The sequence below is a fragment of the Cottoperca gobio genome, chromosome 18 (genome assembly GCF_900634415.1).
Source record: "Cottoperca gobio chromosome 18, fCotGob3.1, whole genome shotgun sequence".
In the NCBI taxonomy this organism is placed as follows: Eukaryota; Metazoa; Chordata; class Actinopteri; order Perciformes; family Bovichtidae; genus Cottoperca; species Cottoperca gobio.
This window is the reverse complement of record NC_041372.1, coordinates 11143489-11162081: the sequence shown is the minus strand read 5'-3', so window position 1 is coordinate 11162081 and position 18593 is coordinate 11143489. Positions and strand designations below refer to the sequence as shown.

General features: G+C 43.5%; 4 protein-coding genes across 5 annotated transcripts; 2 read left to right on the top strand and 2 right to left on the bottom strand.

Annotated features, from left to right (window-relative positions):
• The first annotated feature begins 76 nt into the window (after positions 1-76).
• Positions 77-5535, top strand: LOC115023493 (low density lipoprotein receptor adapter protein 1). Of its 2 annotated transcripts, XM_029454514.1 has the most exons (3): positions 77-996; positions 2605-3339; positions 4032-5535. In XM_029454514.1, the coding sequence occupies exons 1-3, from the start codon at positions 981-983 to the stop codon at positions 4115-4117; spliced, it is 837 nt and encodes a 278-aa protein (XP_029310374.1). In that variant the 5' UTR covers positions 77-980; the 3' UTR covers positions 4118-5535. The 2 variants fall into 2 exon arrangements, with proteins under 2 accessions (XP_029310374.1, XP_029310373.1); XM_029454513.1 differs by lacking the exon at positions 77-996 and having other exon boundaries at positions 1024-3339.
• A 170-nt stretch (positions 5536-5705) lies between these two features.
• LOC115023492 (uncharacterized) lies at positions 5706-9305 on the bottom strand. Its single transcript, XM_029454512.1, has 8 exons — positions 9112-9305; positions 8755-8826; positions 8601-8672; positions 7235-7434; positions 7023-7086; positions 6773-6938; positions 6330-6527; positions 5706-6166 (listed from the first exon to the last, which is right to left on the bottom strand). The coding sequence occupies exons 1-8, from the start codon at positions 9124-9126 to the stop codon at positions 6045-6047; spliced, it is 909 nt and encodes a 302-aa protein (XP_029310372.1). The 5' UTR covers positions 9127-9305; the 3' UTR covers positions 5706-6044.
• Positions 9306-9638: 333 nt separating this feature from the next.
• LOC115023490 (epididymis-specific alpha-mannosidase-like) lies at positions 9639-15085 on the bottom strand. The gene is given in 22 exon segments (XM_029454511.1): positions 9639-10029; positions 10112-10229; positions 10361-10473; positions 10551-10578; positions 10580-10698; positions 10778-10970; positions 11181-11291; positions 11358-11601; positions 11681-11872; positions 11962-12239; positions 12388-12524; positions 12650-12821; positions 12957-13147; positions 13237-13435; positions 13524-13701; positions 13835-13950; positions 14090-14188; positions 14190-14263; positions 14349-14454; positions 14568-14651; positions 14653-14715; positions 14861-15085. Coding segments are annotated over 22 exon segments (3045 nt in total). The 5' UTR covers positions 14987-15085; the 3' UTR covers positions 9639-9925.
• A 66-nt stretch (positions 15086-15151) lies between these two features.
• On the top strand, positions 15152-16925 carry smim20 (small integral membrane protein 20). The gene is made up of 3 exons (XM_029454516.1): positions 15152-15333; positions 15995-16051; positions 16420-16925. The coding sequence occupies exons 1-3, from the start codon at positions 15225-15227 to the stop codon at positions 16461-16463; spliced, it is 210 nt and encodes a 69-aa protein (XP_029310376.1). The 5' UTR covers positions 15152-15224; the 3' UTR covers positions 16464-16925.
• The last annotated feature ends 1668 nt before the right edge of the window (positions 16926-18593 follow it).

Here is an 18593-nt window from a genome sequence, read left to right as displayed (position 1 = left end):
GAAAATGTTATAGCAAAAATAAAAAGGCTTTTAAAAAAACAAGACAAGACATTTGAAGATGTCAGATTCAGGAATCTTTTATTTAAAAAAATATTAATTGATAATAAAAAATATCTATTTATAGCTCTACTCTCAATTAAAACCTTCTTGTTGGATTAATCATCTTACTCTTACTATCTGTGTACAGTATGTTAGATGAGCATTATATTTTATAGAATATAAGACCGTGATTTGAGACCCAATGTGCTGTCAAATATTATTATATCAGGGAATGTGTATCAAACGTTGCACAAGAAATCAATTCCCATTTTAAGGAACCATAAAAGCCTTGAATATTTCACTTCTATTTGCTTCAATGATACAGCATTTAGCCTACATTATTTAATACTGTTACACAGTGTGAAAGTACTTGATGTGTTAACATGCTTCAGGTGACATAGGGTACACTGGAACAACTATGATAAGGGGGTATGTAAATATGCACATGCTATAAATCTTCCTTTTAAACACCAATGCCAGTAAAAAAACCAAAACGAATTGTCAATAGTCAATTGTTATCCATCCTGCCGTGTACTGTAAATCCCTCTTCTATTGTAAATCATACCTACTTTCCCACTCAGGCCTCCCTCCTACAACAAGTGCTCGTGCACGTATGTGACGAGCTCGCGCCTACGCTGTTTTTAAAAGGTTGTCCCGCGAGCGCTCTGATTCACTCACACACGTCGGCGAGCAGAGAAAGGAGAGCATGATTCAGTCTGCACATAAACTGTCTCCGTCTGCAAATGTCTCACTGTCGTGTCTTTGCGCCAGAGGAACACTGAGCTGATGGGAAAAAAACCTTTTAATCAATACATTTAATTGAAATTCAAAAGGGGGTTTTGTGTGAACGTGCAGGATAGCAGACTTCCACCTGTCCTGTGCGTTTAAAAAACATCACGGAACTCTGCGGTTCACCTGAGTCGCACGAGGACATCGTTTGCATGAAACTGTGGCCAGGTAAGACACATTTTTCAAAAGTTTAAATTAGTTAAATTATTTTTTGTGTCAATGCCTATTGGTAGTATTCACTGAGAAGTGTAAGGTTTTTGACAGTTTGCCACTTGTTTGACGGGACGCTCCGGGGCGCCGTCGAACCACATTCATAGATCTGTCAATTTAAAGTAATCTCGCTTTATATCTGAGAATAATCAGCACAGTTTATCTGTTTATAGGTTTAAGTAATCCGTAGACTTTGGTGGTTAATTCGGCATAGAAAGAAGAAGAACATGACTTGAAGAAAAAGTTTTAAAAAATAGTTTGCCATTGCTCCATCAATTGCTTTTCAGATTAGGTGAACCAAATTCTAAATACGTTCTACCTTGTGTAGTGGTGCAATATGAAATTAAGAATGGATCTTTAATATAACCTCTTAGTTGACATGTGTCTGTACTGTATTTGTATGTATGCAACCTATAGCTATAATACAATTTGTGCCACAAATCTCTCCATATGATTTTTGGCTACAGAATAAGTGTTTTAAGGTAAATATTAGCAAACATGTTCTGTTTGGATGTGACAACTCTTTGCACAAGTTCAATTGAAGTATAGTCTTTTTTTTTTTAATGCGCTTGACCCTTTACCTGTAAATTTAGATTTGTATTTGTCTGATTATTGAGCGCAGGGAAAACCAATGGTGTGGTTAATGCAAAAATAGCTTGCTACATGTGTGTATTTCCAAGTGAAAGTTGTGTACATGTTTGTAACCCACACGTGTAGCTGTGTGTCTGCAAGCCCGGGGTCAACTTACATCTTTTTTGTGATATGACACACTCACAAAAGCATGCCATTGTTTATAGGAGAAATATTTAGGTGGGGGGGGGGACGGAGAATGCAAAGCTGTTTCCTGCACAGGGGGTCGACAAACAATGGCCGCCACCTTGGAACAGTCGGTGGTTCTCTCTGCAAGTCACTTCTGAGGAGCTAGGATGTTGAAAGAATGGCTGAGAAAAGAGAAAGGGGGGAAAAAATAAAGTTTTGACACAATGGAGAACAGGCAGTTCTGTAGGTTTGAAGGATGGGAGACAATGGGAGGCCAGATGTGAACGTTGCATAAGACTCGAGTTGGCAAGGTCAAAGACTCCTTCAAGTCCTCCAGTAACTAATAACACGGTGATATGAGTGCTTGTAATGCTTGGCACAGGGTGGAGTGTAAACACTGTGATTTACCTGTGTGTCACTTTTGTGCGTTAACCGTAACCTTCAATTTATTTTGGCATGTCTGCAGTTTGTCCGTGTGTCTCTTCACTGCTGTAAATATTTAATGGCCGGTGTCTCTGGTGAATGAATATTCCTCAACCGCGTCAGCTTCGTAACTGATCCTGTTTGGTGGCCTTTTGTGTTTCCATGCTGCGGTACAAGTTGTGCTGACTGGCGCGTGTTTTTTTTTTTTATCCCACGTCAAGGCATTGAAAGCATGAGATTGCACAAAAACTGTAACAAATGAAAAGTAGCTTTATATAGAAGAGGACCCTCAATGTCAAAACAATCTATTTCCACAATGTACTCATCTGTCTCACTAAATGATTCATCTGCTAATGTCCCCGTCTTTGTTTGCCTCCATTTCAGATAAAAGCAGTGGATGCAACATCGCTCCATTCATCGAAGAAAGGTGGAAGAGTGGGAGAGGCTCTGAAGAGGACCAGCTGACCACCGGCAGATACACCTCAGCTAAAATTTCCTCCACGCCCAACCTGAAGCGTACCATGTCCCTCGGCACGTTTCAGCTCATGCAGACTCTTAAGAACTCTCCTGCTGCGCTACGTCGCCGCTTTCGCCGCGACCGCACAGAGTCTTTATCCCACGGTGACCCTCTCTTTAAGGTCCACTATCTGGGCACGATGAAGATCTTCTCTCTGGATCGAGAGCAGGCCCAGGACGCTATTAGCCACTTGCTGGAAGGTATTGCTAACGGGAAGAAACTGAGAAAAGATCACGCCCTGGTGGTGCGCCCGAGATACGTCGAGGTCAAGGAACTGAGTACAGGTCGGCAGCTCACTAAGACGTACCTGCAGGACATTGCGTACTGTGCCGCGGATGCCAACCGGCCCAATGTCTTCCTGTACATCTGCAAACATCAGGGGCAGCAGCTGCAGTGTCGAGTGTTCTGGTGCAGCCGGGCGGAGCGGGCGCGAGACATGACGGCGTGTCTGGCACATTCTTTCCAGCGGGCGCTGAGCGACTGGCAGCAGGAAGGCTCGGCCACCCTGCAGCCAGGAGAGGTGAAGGGGAAATGCGTGGAAGAGTCGCCCAACTCTCCCGCCAACACAAAGAGCGCCACGCTGCCTGCCAGTCTGGGAAAAGGTGAGACCTAAACACATTTGTTCAGCTTCCCAGTTGTTGTTACTCTGCTTTTAGCCACTTACAGTTAATCTAGTGTTACTTCTGTGGTGCCCCTGAGCAAGGTGCTTAACCCTGAGCTGCTCCGGGGGGACTGCCCCTGTACTTAGTTCACTGTCTGGTGAATGACCTGTAATGTAATGTAATGTATAATAAACTCGATTCCTAAGATGTTTTCACTGAAGATGCTTTTTCATTTCGAGTAAACACTCTTTATCTTAGGCTGAATCTTCCCAGCTGGCCTCGGTTTTCTACTTCTTGCAAGTTTTACATGTCGTTATTCCATCCTCAAATAAAAAAAAAGGCAAAACAAGTTTTAATTTCTGTCTTTTCTTTTCAATTCTGATCGATCGTGTAGTTAGTGCGTTTTTGCTTTCTACGGCAGAATAGTTCTAAACCAAAAGTCATTTTAAACCCTCATCATTCTCTCCTCTTGCTCTCAAGTTAGAAAGATAAGATTCCCACTGCAGCGAGCACATTTAGTGAAACGTAATGAAACAAACCGCACGAGGACACGTTTTAGATTCAAGGTTGTCACACTCTCGGGGCCTGTCGGATGTTCGTAATGAAACATTTAAACGCCAGTTTTCACTTTCTCATCTGCAGCTGCCGAGCGAACGCCACTCATCACCGATTGTGTCTTTTTCTCTTTTCAGTTCGCTGGAAGAAGAGGGGCTCTGTGTCTCGCAGCCCCCTCAGAGCCATCACGAGAAGAGGATCTGCCTCTGACAGCTGGAACTGAACCCCCCCCCCCAACGCTTTTTAACCCTTTCGAACACGGGACCACATTAACCTGATGACAACCTCAAGGCCGACAGCACTAATGGGAGGGATTACACGACAGAAGGGAGGATAAAAGGGATGTCCATATTTGGATGAATGAGGACTCTGCTTGTGACAGGATGTCGCCATAATCAGCGTATGGACTTGAAGCTTTTCGACGCAGCAAAGTCTTTTGCAACAGTGGCGTCCAATGTAGCAGAAAGTGCTGTTGACGGCGGCCTTTGTTCACCCGTCAACACCTACGTGAGGACTTGTGCAGCCATTTAGGGAGCAGACTGGAACATTTCCGTGGCTCTGGTTTTGGTTGGCTTGTTTTTTTTTAAGGAGTCTACTTGATGCTTAAGCCGCCAAAAGAGTTCTGTTGGAATCGGACGATTAAACGTAGCGGCCACATGCTCCACAGATGACGACCAAAAACTGTGGAAAGACGACGAGCTTTCTTTTTGAAGGCTGATTTTTTTTTATTTTATTTAACTGACATTTGTGCCAAGTCATGATTTTATTTAATTGTTTCTTTTAACCATGTGGCACTAGTATGTTGCTCTGCTTTTATTTGTGAATGTGATGAACAAAACCTCCCTTTTTTTTAATCTACATTGTGAGCGGTTTCGGCCAAGATATGATATAGATGCAGGAAAAATGCAGGCGTGTCAGACAAACGTAAAATTGATTCGTCTGCAATGCACAATATGCCGTTTCTGAGCACTTTCATTCTTTTTATTCCATTTATGTAGCAGCAGTAACTGCATTATAAACAGAATCCTAACGGTCCACTGCGCTGAAGCATTTGCATTTACGTGGAGAAAAGCACACTCAGCCATGACTCGCGGGTTTGTTTGTGTCCGGACACTGGGAACGCTGTGTTCTCATGTGGAGCCTCAGTGTGGAATGCACCTGCTTTCCAAATGGGCGGGCAAATTTGAGAAATGTGCAGCCATGACATTGCATATTGAGCAGCAGATGCTACGATGTGCTTTTAAAGAAGAGCCCCTCCATTACCAAAGCCTTTAAAGGTGCCCTAACTCCGCGGGTAAAAGTGAGCGGTTATAGGCATCGATATGTGCCGTATTGCATAACGTGCTCTCGTGATGGCGATTTATGGTTTACAAATGAGATGGTACCCCCCGAGACGACCATCATTTTGTGTTTTCTGACCAAAACTAAGCTAGCGCATTTTTTTTTTTAATTGAGGTGTTTTTGACTGATGTGCCACGAGGATTTTTATCAATTATTTTAATATTTTGTACTTGTGATGTATCTTTTCAGTTACAAACGGCGCAACTACAATCTCAAAAAAAAGGGGGTTTAATCGCCTGCTTTAAGGCGTACTGTTTTTATGTACATATTTTATGAAATATTAAATCTTTTTATACAACATTTCGTTTGTCCAAATATGTGTTTGTTGTCATGCTGCTGTAACTTTCAAGGAGACAAATGTTTAACCAGCTTTAACTTCTGCAGCTTTGACCCTGATAAATCATTCTATTTTCAACTTTTAAGTGTGTGTGTGTGTGTGTGTGTGTGTGTGTGGCAGGGTAAGACATTCAGAGGTCCTGGGATGTTTAATCTCAGTCATGTGACACAATTCCCAGGGTTATTTCTCCTGTGTTTTCACATTTTTTAAAATACATGTGACTACCTTCCAACTGTAGTACAGATACAGCAACAACTGGACTGTGTAGCCTTGAAAGAAATAGGTTTGTACAGTGTGTGTGTGTGTACGTAACACAAGAGAGAGACGTCATCAGACCAAACGCACCACGACACAAAGAAAAAGACCGAAATACAGTCCTGATGAGATTTCACACATTCAAACCTACTTGCTGTCTCTCAACAAGAAGTCGGTAAAAGTGCACCAATGATATCTCGTATAAGAACTATAGCGGTCACTCTCCAGAAGAGTCCCGCACTGTGGGACTACCGGCCGATCCGGCGCTCTCCCTGTGTCGCTGTAACTCCAGCAGGAACTGGACGTGGAGACGCCTCAAAGGCTTCACCTCCTCGACCACTGTAAGGAGAAAACTAACATCAAAAAGCATTCACTGATACCTTTTAAACTCAAGTGTGTAGAAAGTCTTGATTTCCTTTGGTAATGTAGCTAAACAGCATCACCTGCTGGCTTCAGTCATTATAATAATGGTGTATTAAAATCAAATGAAGTATAGACTTACCTTTGTCATAGTGCAACTCGTCCCGGTTTCCGTAAATCACGTACATCTCCAGGAAGTTGAGCAGCGCGCCTGTGACGAGGAAGCGGTCGGGGAGGGGAAGGCTTTTGATGTAACGCATGTCCAGGGCGAAGGGGTTGGAGGGAGAGGGAACGGTGCACAGGCACACCAGCTCACTGATGACGTCCCACACGCGAATACCTGGAAAAATAACAACGGAAAAACACGAGCGCAGATCATTTATTTAATTTAAACGTCGAAATCTTTCTATCTAAAGCACCGAGAGCTTTTTTCCACAGACCTAATCCACACCAAACGTTAGTCTTAAGGTTAAACTAAAGACATCTGCATCTGATTGAGCTCATGGAAAATGTTGTAATTATTGAATCTGTGCAGTGAAACAATAGCTCCCTCTCATGTTTGGATTCCTCACATTGTTTCCATACCTCGCGTCTGCCAGTCTGCGATGGACTTGAGTTTCATGGGCGTGTCTTTGACCATCGAATCGGTGCCTCCGATGTTGACCAGGCGCTCGTGATTGGAGCGTATCCAGGCGTAGGGGCGTCCGTACTTGACGTAGCCGGCCAGTAAAAACAGAGTGCAGTTCACCTCCTGTTGAGGGACAAAGTCGAAGTTGTCATACTTGAGCGAGCAAGTTAGTGGGAGGAAAAGAAAAAGACTGGGCGAAGCACTCACGGGCACGGCTATCTCTCTTTCACTGGGAGAGGCTGGGAGGAGATGCTCCTCACGGCTGGGGTCGCTGAGAACACAGAGAGAGGCCGACCAATGAATGAAGGGCTTTATTCAGAACTAACAGGAAGTGACGCACCGATGGATGGCAATGAAGATTTGAATACATCCAATAACACCATGTGCATGTTTCTATTTCCAGATGTGGCATCAATCACCTGACAATCTGTGGCTGCGTCCTGGTGGGTGTGTGCGACGGGGGGTCTCGTGGGCTCGCAGGCTCCCCGGGCAGGGGAGAGCTGCTCCGGCTGTCCAGGCTCGGGGAGCTGCTGCTGGGGGAGACATCGCTGCTGTTACAGCTGCTGGTGGAGGAGTGGGAGGAGGCTCTGGAGACCACAAAACCTGGGGAACGCCAACCCTGCAGGACAGGACAGGTGGAGGGGGAACAGGGTCGTCACTGATGATGATGATGATGATGATGATAAATAAATGAGGAAATATGAAGTCTGTGCAAGTCAGTAGGGGTTGAGATGTACTCATGGGCAGATTCTAAAACAATGGGCCTCTGGGCACAGACATTCAGAAGGCTGCAACCACCTCTCCAACATAGGAGCACTACTCAAAGACTTCATGGTTGTTTAGCCTCTTTTTGTTGTTGTTTTGAGTCTCTGTGTGGTCACTGTGTGTCTCTTTGTGGTTGTTTTGGTCTTTTAGTAGTTAGATTTTGTCCGTGATTGTGTTGACCCTTTTTTGTTGCAGTTTCGTGTCTCTTTGAAGTTCTTTTCTATCTTTTTTATGGTCATTTTATGTGTCTTTGTCGTCCCGTTGTGTTTCTTTGTAGTTGTTTTGTGACTCTTTGCAGTCATTTTGTGTCTCTTTGTGGTTATTTTGTGTCTCTTTGTGGTTATTTTGTGTCTCTTTGTGGTTATTTTGTGTCTCTTTGTGGTTATTTTGTGTCTCTTTGTAGTTGTTTTGTGTCTCTTTGTGGTTATTTTGTGTCTCTTTTTAGTTGTTTTATGTCTCCTTGTAATTTTTTTTGTCACTTTGTAATTGTTTTGGTCTTTTTGTAGTTAGTTGTTGTGCGTGATTGTTTTACCCCTTTTTTGTAGTTGTTTTGTGTCTCTTTGTAGTTGTTTTGTGTCTCTTTGTGGTTATTTTGTGTCTCTTTGTGGTTATTTTGTGTCTCTTTGTAGTTGTTTTGTGTCTCTTTGTGGTTATTTTGTGTCTCTTTGTAGTTGTTTTGTGTCTCTTTGTGGTTATTTTTTGTCTCTTTTTAGTTGTTTTGTGTCTCCTTGTAATTTTTTTTGTTTTGTTTTGGTCTTTTTGTAGTTAGTTGTTGTGCGTGATTGTTTTACCCCTTTTTTGTAGTTGTTTTGTGTCTCTTTGTAGTTGTTTTGTATCTCTTTGTGGTTGTTTCGCCCCTTCTCATAGTCGTTGTGAGTCTCTCTGTGGTCTCTTAGTGTCTCTTTGCAGCTGTCTTGTAGTAGTTGGGGCTCCTGACACTTTTGGCCTCTGGGCGTGTGCCCAGAGGCCCGTTCAGTAATCTATCTATGGATGTTCTGTGTGTCTTCTGCAAAAACTAACCAGATCCTCATTAACGACTGTCAGCAGCAACTCCTCTTTCCCTCTTAGCCAAGGCTGGAAGTATTTAAAGCCCTGCAACACAAACACGATTACTTGCAAAGGCATAGCCTGACCATGTAAACTGTGTGTTCTGTCTGCAGGTGCATTCACTGACCTGCAATGATCCCAGTAAAGCCAGGTCACTTAGAAAGTGATGCAGCTTCCTCCTCTGCTCCCTTTCTCGTTTCTATTTAAATAGTCACACAGGCAAAACAATTAGCACTAAAGATTCATTTGACTTCATTCTGACCCAACATCCCATCAGCCCCCTCCCAGTCTAGTATCCTAGCAACACATGTAACGCCTCCTCCTCACCGCATCCTGCATCTCCATCAATAAAGACTTCACTCAATATACTAAACGATGCACAATAGGCACAATGCATATGTAATAACGTGACATTACATGCAACAAATTCGATTCCGATCCTAAATCCAAAACAAAAGCACATTATGAAGGAAACAGAACTCACACTGCCGCTGCTCATCTTGTACCAAATTGCAAACAACGTCGTCTGCTTCACATGCGATCATGACGTGTTATACTACAAACCTTACATTGTGCTATTTAAAGCGACTTATTTTCCAGGTTAGCTGCTACGGTGACACACACATACACACACACACACATACACAGACTTCGGGTGTTGCCTCTTCGATGCTCACTGTCGCAGCACGAAGTTAGTTTGGTGATGGGGATGTGAAGCCCCTAGCGGCCATGTTGGAGAACTACCGCTTAAATATGACAGCAATGATACCACTGACCAAATGGTGAAGTATTGCCATAAAAACGTTACATCTTGTTTGTTTTACAACTTACTGGACTTAATATAAGTCTTTATTTTTGGCCCCAGAGTCATATGTGTAACTACTATACTCGGGCCTCTGTGTTTAAAGCAAAAGTTTAACATTTTTGGGAAATACTACCTATAGGCTACCTATTTCCCCCTGCTTCCAATTGTTATACTAAGCAACGCAATACATGGAGATAAAACATTTCTGCACAGTAAACAGTTTTAATAGGGATTATTTATTCAGTAGAAAACATTACCGTGAACATTGTACAGTTAATTCTGTGGACTCCCAACATCAGACAAGCTTCACAAGGGTGCATTTGAACACACGTGACAAAAAGAATCAACACACACACACACACACACACACACACACACACACACACACACACACACACACACACACACACACACACACACACACACACACACTTAAAAGCATCATCATATTATGTCTAACACATGTTTTTGTCTTCACAGAAGACACTTCAGCCTAAAAGTTCCCGGTGGCAAAGTGAATGAAGAAGGTCCTGATCTCTTTGGGCGAGATGGTGACAGTGAAAGCTTCATCTCCGCCGCTCCGTGCCCTATTGTTGCCTGCGATAAACAAAAACGACAAGGAATTAGCAAACTAGTATTTCATAAAATGTACATATCCAAAAAACTAACTCTTTCTCACTTGTTTCCAAGTTTTCTGCAGTCTTCCAATTCCACCTCTGCAGCGTGGTGATATTCCAGGTTCCTGTGAGAGAACGCTCCTCCAGCACTTTCACTTCCCCTATGCCCCGCAGAACTTCCTGTTCACACAGGAAATGCCCATTGAAATAAGAAAAAGAGAAAAAAGATTATTCAATTCTATTTTTAAAACGACGAAGGCTTTCCTCTTGCAACACTGCGATGTTAGAAAATTAAGTATTCTTTGTTGCACCTTCAGGTTCACGGTGACCGGCTTTGAAAGCTCGGGGTCTTCTCCGTCTTCAAAGAGGTGCATGATTCTCAACAGGACCCGATCGTAGTCTGGCTCCGAGTGCAAGTCCTTACCTAGATGTGCATCGTTCAGAAATTAATCCCCCAGAACACACAAAGGGTGTATCAAAAAACCTCCCACACCAGCTGACCTGAGTTTACGCGGCGGAGGTGTAACATCATGATCAGAGCTGTAGTTCCATCCAGGGATACTGAGGCTGAGCAGGTGGAGGTTGGGCGGCAGCACCACCGAACGCACGGGAGAACTTCTTCTGGGTTTCTTCTCCTTCCAAGGCCTCTCTGATTTTTGCAAGAGAAGAAAATAAAATCGAATAGTCTTTGATGTCGTGCAGCCTTAAATAAAAAGACAAGTCCTCACGAGGTTGGTCTATGGGCATGATGACAGGTCTGTGCTGCAGCTCTATTGCCTCCCTCTGGTAGAGCTTGGAGGTGGCACTGATGGAGCCCAGCATCATCCACAGGGTGGGCCTCGCCACAGAGCTGTCGTTGAGGGTCAGGTTGTAGCCGAGGTTCCAGGCAAGGTTGTTCCAAAGACGGCGATGGAGCATGACCTGAGGTTGTTTTTGTTGTTAGGGCCATGTATAAAGTTTCACTACCACACACGCGTCCACTGTAATGTCATCCCCACCGCACCAACCGTTGGTTAGCATTAGACTTGAGCATGCGATCTACTATATTTAAATCATGTTATTGATATTTAATTATCACAAGACCGCATTGAAAACTATTTGTGGTTCAATCTCACGGGAATTTCTTTTTACCTCTAGTTGTCCGTTGGCTTGGCTGGACACACCGTGAGCTCTGTCGCTGACCAGCACCAGTCTGCTGAGCTCATCCTCAATGTAGGCTGCCCGGACCATGGGGAAGTAGTTCTGCAGAAATGCACATTATAGAAAGAATATTTGACATATTCTATCTTTTTAAATCCAAGAACTTACTCTTGCTAAAGTGTTATCCGGGAACTTCCTGTACGTCCTCTTCATCATCTGATATCCATTGTCATCCGTGTACAGGGTCCTGTTGTTCTTCAGAGAGGAGCTGGTTCTGAGGACCACCTCTGTGTTGAGATGGAGGGGGCCCAGCCGGTAAATCTGCTCCAGCCGGTGACACGGCACCCTGCTCCCAAAGCATTCTGGGACTCGGGTGGTGATGGAGTAAGTGTAGTCTTTATCGGTTTCCTCTCTAGAAGATGCAATGTTTTTAAACCGTAAAGAGTGAATGCCACATCAGGGTTGATTTTTACCGTTTGGTTTTCACCCACCTGTAGAAGTGCTGCCTGATCTCAGTCACTATCTTCCCGGGGATAATCTCCATGTCCACGGCCTTGTAGGCCCGCACAGCTGCACCGTTAGCGCTGAAGATGTAGTTGTCAGAGATGGGCCCTGCATTGAAGTCTTCATTCGCGTGGTATTCCCAGAAATCCTGAGTCATCTCCACTCTCCTTCCTTCCTGACTGCCGAGGATGACACAGAGGTCAAAGGTCAGACTCTACGGTCTAAGAGACATCTGAGAAGCTTGATGACACATTATTGATAATCTTACAGATAAGTGATGCTGTGCAGCAGATTTGTATCCTGGTCAAACATCAGCTTGTAACATTCATTCAGAACAGGCAGGAGCCTCCTCCCTGTTTTCAGCCAGTCCCGGATGTTGAGTCTCTCAAACTGAACCCCTTTGGCTTGGTAAGTCCAGTCATACTTGCACCTCCTTGAGCATGGCTTCTCAGAAAACTTAATCAGGTATTTCCTGTGCTGAAGGCCTCCCAGCTTCACCACGATGAAAAGATCGTAGGTCACGTTGGACTGTGCCGACCTCTGGATCTGTGACAGACGGAGGAAGATGATGTCGCGGTCGTAGGTTATATAGACTTTCTGTACTTTTCTCCACTGTTACACTATCATTTACCATTTACCATTATTAAAGACAATATTTCAAACATTTGTTACTTCATTAAAAAACAACAACAACCTGCGCAGGCACAGGTTGTCCATCGTCATCGAAGACGCCCGCAGTGGCGAAGGTTACAGTGACGTTGATGATGGTGGTGGTGTTCCAAGCTAACGGGTTGTAAACGATGACATGTTGCTCCAAAGACTGATGAACACCTGTTAGAGGAGATTAAGGACATGTTTATAGATATACATATATCTCTTGTTGACTCATGTTTAAGCTAGCGTTAGCATTTAGCTGAAAGCACAAATGACAGCATGCTAATGGAGGCTTTGCGCACCTTTTCGGTGGTTGCGGCTGCCGAGGATGCTGGGTATGTCGAGGCTGTGGGGCAGCAGGTAGAGCGCAGCCAGAAGCTCGTCCACTCCCATCATGCCCTGCACGAGATGCCGCACGTACATGTCTGCCACCTTGGGAGACTCGGTGCCAGTGATGCCATCATGGTGCTGGACCTAAACAGTCATATGACGAGCATGTATAATGTTCGGTGTGTAGCGCCTTGCAGGTCATAAACACACCGTATGGAATTTATGAGCTACGGGTGTCTCAATAAAACAAAAATAGGAAAAGACGGATATTTTTTTGACCTCTGACACAGCCCAGCGAAGCGCCCTCAGTTTATCCAGGGCCCAGTCTTTAGCTACAGGTCCGTCAGGGAAGCTGATCCGGTATCGGGTGAAAAGAGTCTCCGCCGCATGCAGCTGCGAGCTGGCCTGTCGCGCCACTCCTTTCAGAACATTCCTGGAGGCGTAAAACCCCGTCCAGGCCTGGTGCGGCTCTAGGAAACAAGTCAGCCACAGGAGATGATATTTAAAAACAGGAAAATTACTTTTTGTTTCGTCCTTTTATGTGAAAACAGATTCTCACCAGTGGAATATGGGAGAAAATCTTCACTCCCGCGGAGCTCCCAGACAAGATTTGATTGGTAGATGGCCTGGAAGTATTCACTAAGAGTGGCATACTGCACTGTCACCCCAAACTCTTTGCTGTTCTGGTTGATGTACTTCATTAGAGGATCCATGTTGTTGAACTGGACAGATGAGTTGTAGAACTGTTTGTCACAGCCCTGAAAGACGAGGAAGGATTTTAGTTGCTGCACAGAGAAAAATTATTCTAAAACTTATGCTTCAAATCCCACGCTTCTATTTACTCACCCATGGCCAGAGCACATGGTTCGTCTTAAACCACGCAGCCCTCTGCTTGATGTTCTCCACCATAGTCTTGGCGTAGGCCTGTACTGTCTCCTTGGTGACAGGTAGGCTCATGTTGGGGTAAACTCCATTTTTAGGTGGATCGGGGAACAAGGCGACTCCATTCCAGTAGAAACCAGAGCTGAAACATAAGAGCATGCTTCCTTTGTATCTCCAGTTTGTCTATTCAGTAATACTCATTTTAAAAATATAGATTATAGTATTAAGGTGAAATGTAGGTTCAAGAGTTCAAGGTACGTCTAAACATGGACTACCTGTTGGAGAATGGCAGGTTGGATGGGGTGCAATAGCTAAACTGGTCCATAGTGTGAGTGAAGATCTGCTGCTTCTCTTTAAGAGACGGAGAACCTCTCCATACAAACTGTAGTTTCTGTACCAAAAGAATAGATAAACGACATGCAGCTTTTCTTTTAGTTGTCAAAGTGATCTGTGGTTTTTACAATTTGTGAATTCTGAAATTGTATTCCCTGTACTGATCGCAGTACTTGGACTAGAGCAGCAACTAATACCTTGTTCTTCTGCATAGTGTCTTTGAGGTCATAGTCAACGCGGGAGATGAGGTGGGCGTTGAACCCAGCCAGGGCGAAGAGCACCGGCGTGGTCGCAGAAGGCTCCAAATGGATCCACGTGCCAGGAAAACTGAGGGCGCACCCCGAACGTCTCATAAAGGAAACCATGTCCCTCTGAAAACAGCCCATAGAAACAAAGTCTACTACTATCTCTTCTCTCAAACTGACATTTACAGGTGCAGGAAATGTGTTGCACTACCTGTCATTTGTAGTATCTCATCGTCTATGTCAGTTACAGCCTCGTCGTGCATCACTTGGCCCCCGATGATGAACTCAAATCGACCCTCCTTTACAAGCTGTCGTACCTAGTAATCCAAACCACGACATGATGGGTTAAATCTATACTCTGTATTAAAATTGTCCCTCCAACAACTGTAAAAACGTCAGTACAGAGTATTAACCCATCATGTGCTCTTACTTGTTTCTTATGAGAGTCTGTGGCCACAGTATCCCACCACAGTCGAAAGAACTCCTGCTCCACAGCAATGAACCTCCGACCTTCAGCCCTTTGACAGCTCCTCGGTCACACTGGTGTACACATTGGCTGCATAGGCGTGCATACTCTCCTATGTAAAGTACACACTAATATATATTATGGAAAATTGCACACATTCCTCCACAATATGTGGTAACAGTGGTTTGGTGACACAGTTAAACGATATGCTTGTCAAGTTTAACACCTTATAAAGAAGTGTGGTGACAGAAACTTACCTGAATAGTGTACACCCAGCCAACATCCATGTGACTGTGAGGAATTACAAATGTTTGAATTGGCTTGTTTTCCCCTGCTGTGTAACAGCAAGAAAGAAAAAACACAACAACGGCTAAAAATCTCATATTTTTAGCACGCGAAGCCGTGAATTAACTTCTCAAATCTTCACCCAGACTTCTTTATTATTGTTGTGCTGCATCATGTGACTCTGACTCCGATACGGAAGCCCAGAAGAACCAAACTAGCTTGACGCCGCTTTTTTTTTTTCTAACGCGTGTTTTTTGGTAACCTTTAAACCGGAAGTAATAATTGTAAACAGTGCTTGCATTTGGAGGTGAGAGTATCACCAAGAGCAAAATTAAAATGTCAAAAAATAGGAGAATAGCGTTGATATTTGGAGGCTTTGTAACGGCTATTGCCGCCGCGTTTTACCCTATATTTTTCTACCCGCTCGCGCATGAAAAAGATTACAGTAAGTGTCTTTTCCTAAAGTTAGTTACACAATTAGACAGCTTACTAATGTCATAACGTATGTTTTAGTATTGTGCTTATTATTTACAGTCACAGCTAAGCTAAATGTTACTAAACTAAACGAAGCTAGTAGCTTTATGTCGCGAGGCTAATACGTTTGTTTACGTTAGCTAGCTAGTTAGCTAACCTGTTTTATGGCACACTCATTATTTTCTCAACAATTTAACATAATGATTTGGGGTTGTTATGTAACCAAACGTTTGTAAAAACAACATTTACATAAATTGTTGTCCACAAACTTGTAAGCAAGCAATACGAGTTTCTAACTGGACTCCCAGAGGTTTTCTTTCCACTTTTCCAAAACAATAAACATGTAATTAAACCAACTAAGACAAAGATAGAATGATGCCAGGAAAATTCATTCAGCTAAGTAGTTGTGGTTTCCCCTGTATGTCTTTGTACTGCCACTCCACTTATTGGACAGTCTTTTTATATTGAGCCAGTTTTGGCAAGCACACATGGAAAGTCAGGACATACAGTAGATTGAGGATACATTTCTTCCATTGTTACAGACAGTGCAGACAAAAGAAAACAATAAAGCTGGAAGTCTTGTTCATGACATTGATTTTGACCACAGAAATGTGCTCTTCTCTCTTTGCTAGAAGTTGTCCAAAAGACGAACCGGACAGGAGTCAACCAGGCAGAAATTCAACCCGTTGGTAAGAGCACATAGTAGATTTATGTACGACGTTTCAGTCTATTATATACCTGATGTACACTTGAAATGCATATCTCTATCATACACGGATTGATTGGCTCAATGCAATTCTGTTTCCTTTTTATGTTTGTTCATGTTTTGCCTGTTTTACTGAAGGAGCACCAGATGCATGGGGTTTACAACAATGTTGATAGTCAGCTAGTACTTCAAGTATGGAGATTAGATACTGGGTAAATGAGAATTAAATTGCTCATACTGTTGAAACAAGTCTAGAAAGAGGAGTTCTGACTAAGTTAGTGCCTTAACAGTAATGTAAAGGTTGTAGTTACATACTTGCTGACAGTGTATTTTATTTATTTTTATCTAAAGGTGTGAAGATATGGTCGGATCCATTCAAGCCTGCAGGCAAATGACGACCAGAAGCCGCTAAACCTTCATTAATTCCACTGATACGGATGCTGATGAAGACTTTGAACAGAGAACGTCTGTTTGATGAGTGCTTGGTGTGCGCGTGAGTGAATGTTTTCCAGAGTGTGTTAAGGGATTCCTTAAATCCTATAAATAAAGATTAAAGCTCCTATAACTAAAAGAATATATTTTGGATGACTTAATATCTTTTTTTTTTGCTTAAATGGGTAATGTGATGATGCATAGGAAAAACATCTAGAATATCCTAAAAAATGAAGTGCTGCTATTTCTCTTTTGTCCACAAGGGGGGGCTCCATTTCTTTCTGTTGCATCAAAGGGCACTGGACTGTCTAATGTTTTGTTTGTGCATCTTAGATATTTTGGAAAAACCTTTCTATTTCCAAAAGCTTTGCCCTGGTATGCAGCCTGTAGGAAATTATAATAAAAAATACAGTGGTTTGTTTACCCATCCTGTTCACAAGAATCTCTTGACATTTTATTTTGATTTAGTTGATTCAAAAAAAATAAAAATAAAATGGAAATAGTAGAGACAGAGTTATTCCAGGACACATCACTCTGTATTATTATTTCTCTGTCACAGACACAGGGTTTAACTGTTGCTCCGCTGTTTAAACGGCATGTGACTTTAGCTGTGTTATGCCCCATGGGCTGAAAAGACTGGGCAGAGCTTCGTGGTCGTCTTGTTCACAATCCTACCCGATGTGATCCAGACTCTCTTTACGAGTCCATGGGTGCCGTAAAAAGCAGAGAATTCCAAAACTACAATTTTTTTTCCCCTGTACTTTTGTGGTTTCCTGACATTGACCAGCATCCCCTTTCAGAGTTTGGTCCATCAAAGTCCTTTTGGAGGAAAGATGGATTAAGAAAGAACCAAAGCATGTGTTTATGCTTCTTCTGAGATGGTGCATTTTTGTAAAAAAGTTGCCCTAAAATCTTTCACAGTCGCCGATGTAGCCTGTACTTTCGGACATTTAGGAGCGTTCGTGGGGCCTACTGCCAGCGAAAACCTACTGCACGGGCCAGCAGCGGCCACTCTCCTTCTCAACCCCCCAATCAACAAGCCCCATTGTTTATGAGAGGTTGTTATTGTTGGGCCGCATTCAGAAACAAGAGAAAACTCAAGAGCCCGGCTGTGCAGAGGCGTCCAAAGTAAAGAGAGCAAGGGGTGAGGGGGTGGTTAAGGAAAAAACGAAAAGAAGAAATTCCTCTCATTCCCCGCTGGTGTTTTCCAGATTCCTCAAGCGACAGCTTCTCGGCTGTGTGAGTGAAGTAAGCAACCAGAGGGGAAATTGAAGCGAACGGCGAGAGGAAGAGAACCACATTCTTGAGGGGACGCGTCACCTACACACAGAATAGAGAGAGACACTCAATCTCTGTTACTTCGCCTGGCAAAGTGTGCAACAGGTTGTGCAGCATGGCTTTCAGCTTTCGCAGTCTTGCTCGGGCCATGAATCAGCGTTTGAATCGCGGGTGACACCGTGACATTTCATCTCAAACGTGCTCCTTACGTCTTGTCTTTTCAGAAGCAGGTCTGCGCCGGGCTTTTATGGTTCCGTGTTGTCGAGTCCTCTTTCTGTGGCCCTCGTCCCATTCAGCTGTATATGTAGATGGACACCCATTACTATAAAACATTCAATAGGGTCAGAGCGAGCTATAAACTAGATGAACTCAACAATGTCGCCGCTCCGAGCAGTTTGTCCCGTGTGCTTTCGAGAGAGGCAGATAATTGGCCACGGTTTTCAAACTAATTGCCATGGGAACAAGGGTTGACAGACAGGCCACGGGGTCGGAGTAACAGCAGAGAGCTTTCGGGAAAGGGGTGGGATGTAGAGCAAACGCCTCGCTCGAGTCAAGTGCGGAAAATAAACCATAAAATAACAAGTGAACAAAAACAGGAACTCAGCAGAGCCGCTCGGTGACACGCGCTTGTAATTGAAGACAGAGATATTATGGTTTTAATTTCTATTTGAAGTGAAGACATTTAAAGGGTTACAGTTAGAGAAGACTTCTTTTCTTTTCTTTTATTAATACACAAGGAATTAATGAGGTGCATCCTCGCTTGTAAAACATCAGAGTAAAGGGGGAACATCCCCACATTCATAACTCTGATGCAT